We start from the raw sequence: 7,069 nt of genomic DNA, 5'->3' as shown, positions 1-7,069 counted from the left end.
GCGGGAGGCGCAGGAGGAGGCGGCGAGGATCGCCTTCATCCCCTACGTCATCCTTGACGACTAGACGTAGGTTGATCCGTAGTTAGATGTAGTATGATCCGTAGTATGATCAATATGTATGTATGATCCGTAGTATGATCAATGAAGATGAACTTTCCGGGGTTTTTATTTTTGAAAATACGGGGCGAAATACGGGGTCTGCTAGATGGAATGGCTCAAAATGGAGCAGTTTTTCGATACGGGGCGAAATAAGAGACTTATACGGAGCAGCGAAATATGGGGCCTGTTAGACATGCTCTTATCTGGGAGCGCTCCACGATAGACTCGCTTGCGCGGCCACCTCGCGTGAACGGGTCCCGCGTAGATCAGACAAAATCCCAACCCAAGTAGAACCCTAGCCGCCACACTCGGCACTCCCATAGTCGCGACCCCCTCCTGCTCCAGTCCCTTCCCGCCTCCTCCTCTTCGCCGCCGCCTCCCTCGCACAGATGGTCCATGGCCCCGACTTGGCCGGCGCGCTGACGCACCGTGGAGAGCCAGTGAGCTCCCTCGCATCTCTTCGTCTCCATTCTTTTCTTCCTCTCCCTTTTCCCTCTGAATAATCCACTTCTTTTGTAGGAGCAGATTTGGGGCTCCATCGGCATGGAGCAGCACCGTCGGCGGATTCGTTACTCGATGCCGTCGGCCACCCCGCTCTCCCGTTCGTCTCGCTGCCGCCACTCCTCCGACCCTCGCCAACAGTCTGGCTCCTCTCTTTTTCACTGGGAGCAACGAGCGCAGCCCTGCGACGGACGAGTGACATAGCCCTGCAACGAGCGCCCGACGGCTGCTCCTTCATCCCCACCAGCCAGGTCACCAAGCTGGTACCTCCGCCTCCACCTGTGCAAGCCGCCTCGTCGGCACGTCCGTCCTCACCGGTCAACGCGATATTAGGTGCCCCTGGTCTCCAATTTCCTCTCCCCCTCCCCCCTCCTCACATTCTTATATCCCCTTCCCAATTCATATGTGATGTATTTTGTTCTTAATTTTGGCTAATTCATTACATAGTTCATTGCTGTTTCCCGTGTGATTGGTATGCTAGCTAGGGATTGTTCTGTGAGCATCAATCAGTCTGGATGGAGAATTCTCTCATCAAACATTCGCAAGGTTATTTTCTCATGGAATTGAACAATAAAAGCCTATATGGTTCTTTGATCTGAATAAGTTGGAGGCCAATGATTCTTTTTCAGGACAAAAGAGGTGGAAACATTCGTTGGGAGGCTTTCAGATATTCACTCAAAGATGATGTGCCTTTACAATTGCCTTACACCAAGGTATTTGTTTTCAGCTTAACCTGTAAACTTTTTTTTGCTTACAGGGGTCATTCAAATTCTTCTTTATACAAGGATAGGGTTTATTCATATGACTAGCTTTTGCGATGATCTTTTGGATAATCTAACCATGAACTTAACTCTGTCAAGAAGGGCATTACGAGCCTTGTGAATTACTCAAATTATGTTTTGTCTTGTTTCTGTGTGGATTCATTTGTATGTTTATGTTTATGTGCTCAGAACCAAATGAACTGCTCATCTAGCAGTTGGAGCAAACCTACAAAGCTAGAGCACGAGAAAATGATGAGGTGCATAACCTTTTCTATTTCTATAGCATTTTCTTATCTACTGCAGATTTTATAATGTATAATCTTAGATTCTTAGGTATACCTTTCAGCCGTAACATCCCTGTTTATCAGCTGGGTAAAGCTGTATTTCCTCTGTCCCAAAATATAAGATGTTTTAATTGGCTAAAATAGCCTACCAAAATATCTTATATAGTGGAACTGAGATAGTAGAATATATATTTTTTTGTAATACATGCTTTTGCTGCCGAATTGTCGCCAATAGCTCATCACAGGTATTTGCAATGAGACACAATTCTACTTGGTGCTGTTATTCGTACATTTGTTGCCCTTCTGCAACCATCATTGAGAAGGCTCGGCTGATGTGAAATTAGAAATGCATTTTTGGTTTCTTCTTATTCCCATATATATTGCTGTTGAGATCCTTCCAAATTGGTGTTTGACTAGACAAACAGGAGGTCAAGTTTGTTATAGCTAGGACTTTGAATAAGGAATAAGAAACATATTTTTTGGCTAATAAGGCCTTTACCTGAATCTTCTGTATTTTTGTTTATTTAATTTATTGGTCGAACATCAGACCTTCAATATGGTAGTTTTCTCTATTTTCAGCAGGATTGACATTTGATTTGGTGTAACAAAAATACAAGTTCAGATTTGATCTGGCATGCACCACCATCATTAGTATCTTATCAATTGCTGTAATTTAATTAGTCAATAGAATACCTGATGCTCTCGTACATTCCAATCCAATCTTTCTGCTTCACACACAAAAACCGGTCTATGAACCTAGCATAGAGGAACTATGCTCTTGAAATGATGAGTATTATAATAATCATTTGAGTGCATTTTCTAAGTCAGAAATATTCATTATAAACTTGATATGGTTATAAGCCCTATGTCCTTCGTTTATGAATGTCTCAGTACCACTAACTCGTAGAGAAAATCGGCACAAGTAAAAAGTTCTCCTTTTTAGTTAGGACTGGTTCTGTGCCCCCACACATTGGACTGCGTAGTATATGTTATATGTTATTGGCACCGACTAAATGGGAAATTTGTATGCACTTGCGGGCATAGTGAGTTGGAGATTTGCAGGATAGCTCAACCGGAAGGCTACATTTTATCTGCTTGCATATTCTCGTAGGTGTACAAATTTCCAGTCTGCTTATCTATTCCTCGTCTAAGATGGCACCCAGTTCTAGAGACCATAAGAGATTTTTTTTCTGAAGTATGATACCACATTGCTTTGCATGTTTACAAGATGTCATTGGCCAGTCAGGCTTCTACCATTTTACCTTCGCGTTTTTTAAAATTCAGAAACATAATGTATTTGTAACAAAATGAACACCTATGTAGGATTACAAAAATAATCTCCCTGTGTATTTTATTTCATGTCAATGTCCTGGGATTCAGAATCTACCCAAGAAGCTATTCTGTGGATTTTGATTCTAATTCATATGTATACTTCCATGATGATTTGGTCAAATCCACCTTCCCGGGATAGTCTTGGAATGAGTTGTTCTAGCAAGTGCTTTTGTTTTGCTTAAGCGCTTATTTGCTGCCCTAAGAACTTCTTAACTTTTGGCACGTGCTAAATGAATGGAAACTACTTTGTTCCAGTGCTAGATTAGCTTACCTTCTGTCAGCTCCCACCCAAAGGACAAAGATAGATGACATTCCTGATTTACTTGCTGTAGTTTTCATTACTATATCAGAAGCTTAATAATTATCTCGTCTTATGCAAAATACAGTGCAACTGTTCAGAACTTTTTAGTTTACAGATGATGTTTGGTAGCGTCATTTTCTTACAATTTCCCCTCTTTATGCAGGCAATACTAAGTATGAGAAGGTTGTCCATTAAGAATATGAGTCTGCAATGCAGGAACTGAGCGCCATAGTTCCTGCTTGGGAGAAATAAATTTTCATAAAAACAGCTATAAGGTATATGAACTTTGTAATTACTTGTTCTGGGATGATTTTCTCATTAAATGATATACCTGTGATAAACTACTGACAACTACTTCCCCTGTCTTGGTAGTTCCATGTTGCTATGACTTTGTACTTTTCTGTTATTTTTTCTGCTAACTGTATTTTCTTTTGTTTGTTTGTTATAAACTTGATAATTAACATTGCGTCCTTTCCATCTAATGCAGGTCTATCGTAGTGCTTTATTTGTCTCATGTCTATTTCCTAACACTGTTTTCTTTTTCTGTTGTTACCTAATGATAGCTAGAATTCGTTGCGGCTGCAATATGGGTATTTTTTTTCCAAAATTGGTTGTTTCTTTATTGAATTGCTTTGTGAACTTGGGTTTTGAACTTCGCAAAAATTTGTTTCTTTTAATATTCTTTGTACTCAGTTTTTGGCGCATTTGTGTTCTCTAGATGGTATCATTTCGAGCTATTAATCATTGAAGAATAATTCCGAAAAATAACTTTGCCATATTAAATGATGCAGCGACCTTTGTCATACCTTAAAGTGGGATATTTGACTGCTTCTCCAGCAAACAATGCCTTTGCACCACATAGATTGGGAGGTCGCAATTTGTTTCAAACCATCAGGGACTCCAGCAGGTTTATCCTTGTTGCACTGGGCACTTATTCCTGATGATAGTCGCCTGAGTTTGGATGAATGTGGAAATGCTTTCCTGAGAGTTCACTCTCTGCTCTCACTCTTTGTTTCTTTTGTATTATTTTGTTTTGCCTGTGTAGACCACCAGGTCACTTGTGTACTAATTAGTTTAAATGTAATCTGGCACTCAGCCATTATGTGCTTATTGACATGCGCCTACTGCGCTTTTTTTTGCCAAATTATATGTTCCCAGAATTCCATTGAAAAGACAGGAGATTGGGGCCTGCCTTACATTAATTGGTGTATATCTAAAAAATGTTCTCGTGTAAGTTGCTTAACACCTGATCTGATGATTATATTGAAGGAGCATAGCATCAGCAATTAGGTGTCGTGATTGGCTTGCACCTGACTCAGCAACTACTGCAGGTTGTTGAAAAGGAAAGGGATGGCCAACTTGCATAGAAACTGAAGAATAAATTGAACATTTATGTTGAAGGAAACAACAAGGAATCTATCTAAATTGGTGAGGTTGAGGCGTATAGACTTTCTAATGCAGGTCAGCATCCATGCCAATCTTTTCACCAGTCTCTGAAATACTTTTTTTTAGCTGCTTACGGTTTTGAGTATATTTTCTTAGAAAACATTGTCTTCTTCTGTACGTGTTTTGTACTATTACTCCAATTCACTATGGAGCTGTTTTACTTTTTTGTCTTTCTTATGTCGATTAATCTTGGGAGACTGAAGAAGCCGTGGTGGCAGAGCTGCAGGGGGGATGGGGGAGGTGGTTCCGGTGGTGGATGCAGCTTTGGTGGGCTGATCAATATGCTCGCGGAGTGTCTGTACCTGAATATGGACGTATAGATGCCCCTAAATCACAGTGGAGTACATGCATATAATATGTGACATGGGTATTGATCACAAAGCAATTCAATAAAGAAACAACCAATTTCGGAAAAAATACCCATATTGCAATATGGGTATTTTTTCCCCTAAATCAGTGGAGTACATGCAAATAGTATGTGACATGGGTAAATATGGTTTTTTTTTTCTGAAGTTGGTTGTTTCTTTATTGAATTGGCTGCAATATGGGTATTTTTTCCGAAATAGATGGCATCGTGATCCGGTCTTTTTATTTTGTAAAAAGAACTCATATTTGATTTGATATGCATTCTGCGTTTTTGCATGTCTGAAACGGTAGCGTTATGCTGATGATTATTGTTGTGAATATTAAATACTCGGTAACCGTTTTGATGTATGGTAAAATAGAAGTGTGGTGATCTTCAGATACTCTTTCATGCTTCCCTGCCGATGTGATTCATCGGGCACTGGCTACTATCCTTGTATAATTGTAAAGCTAACTTGAGAGTAAAAAAAGACCAAATGACCAATCTCTAAAATCATGTTGTTGAGATTGGTTTGCAACTGACCGGCTAGGAGGCGCCCCATGGGGCGCCCCAACCACTAGTATGCTAGAAAGAGAAGTATAACTGATGATTATACCCGTTGATGTATATTTTTCATATCAATGTGAAAAGATACGAGTTTTTTTCTTTCAAAAAGAGGATATATTAATATCAAGAATATATCAATTATACTCAGGCTCTGCAATAATATAATGTCAAGAGCTAATCAAAGCATTAAGGATAAAAGGCGGAATATTCTTCAGTGGGAGGCGACGTTCCCGTCGACAGCGAGGCGCATGTGATGACTTCATCAATCTCAAGACCAGTCGGATGAAGTTTCTTGGACGCAGACTCTCGAAGGTGCTCATAGGGGCAGGTTGTGCATGAGTGCGTTCATAGGGATGAGTGTATGTGCGTATATGTGAGTGTCTATGTTTGTACTTTGTTTCGTAAAAAAAATATGGTGGTGTTTTTCGAGGCACCTTGTTAATCTACATATGGTAACAAAATATAAACATGTGATTTTAATCTTAACATCTTAGTTAAAACGTAAAAAGTGTGACGTACACCAATATAGGTACGGAGTATATAAAAGTAAACTTATGGCACATTAAGCTATATGGGTACACACGTTATTTTGATCATTATACTTTCACAGTCAGATCTGAAAATTGTAGAGTCCTGTAGTTTTGTTCCACATTACAACCCACCATAAATTTAGGTGAAAATAGGAGGAGGTTTGCTTCCATGTAAAAAAACGAAGCGATTTGACAGATTACGTGTCAAATCACATAAAGAAGAAGGAAGCGATCTGCTTCCATGTCAGAAAAAGAAGAAGATATTTGCTTCTACATGATAGGTTCCAAATTAAGTAAATAAGAAGTCCGGCGGTTGTACGTCAGATATGGATAAACAAGTGTTACCGTCCATTATAAATTCACTTGAAAAATGGAAGCACGGCTTCCATGTCAAAAAAAGGAAGCAATTTTCTTCTACAGTTTAAGTGCCAAATAATCACGTAAAAAGGAGTCCTACAAGTGTATATCAGATATATGGATAAGGAAATCACTTTTTGTTTCCTTTTCTTGAATACTAGCATATTGTTGATCTTGAAATTATTCAAAGGAGCTAGATAAGTCCGTGTCAATCTCATTGCAAGCACATCTTCTAGACTATAGATGGGATATTTATTTTTTTGAGAAACACAATACAAACGCAAACTCTCACATCTATGAACGCACATACACACATCCTACCTCTATGAGCACCTCTGGAAGACTAAGCCGGCGGATTCGATCTTGAAATTGACAAAGTCACCACATGCGTCTTTCTGTCGACAGAAACGTCGCCTCCCACTGAAAGAATATTCCATCTTTATGAGACACACACATGTCAAACCTGGGGATTGAACTCTGGTGTACAACCACCCTCCTAACCACTCAACCTTAGGTTGGTTCTCTAATTTTCGCTACGTATATCCCAT

General features: G+C 39.8%; 1 protein-coding gene across 1 annotated transcript; it reads left to right on the top strand.

The window, feature by feature from the left end:
* The first annotated feature begins 276 nt into the window (after positions 1–276).
* LOC127310028 (uncharacterized) lies at positions 277–5,466 on the top strand. Its single transcript, XM_071822425.1, has 9 exons — positions 277–285; positions 365–539; positions 619–933; positions 1,082–1,146; positions 1,230–1,313; positions 1,551–1,618; positions 3,442–3,553; positions 4,070–4,508; positions 4,610–5,466. Exons 1-7 carry the CDS (start codon positions 277–279, stop codon positions 3,449–3,451), a joined length of 726 nt encoding a protein of 241 aa, XP_071678526.1. The 3' UTR covers positions 3,452–3,553; positions 4,070–4,508; positions 4,610–5,466.
* Positions 5,467–7,069: the final 1,603 nt, after the last annotated feature.

The sequence above is a fragment of the Lolium perenne genome, chromosome 6 (genome assembly GCF_019359855.2).
Source record: "Lolium perenne isolate Kyuss_39 chromosome 6, Kyuss_2.0, whole genome shotgun sequence".
NCBI lineage: Eukaryota > Viridiplantae > Streptophyta > Magnoliopsida > Poales > Poaceae > Lolium > Lolium perenne.
Note: the sequence above shows the minus strand (reverse complement) of the source record. Positions and strands in the feature narration are given on the sequence as shown.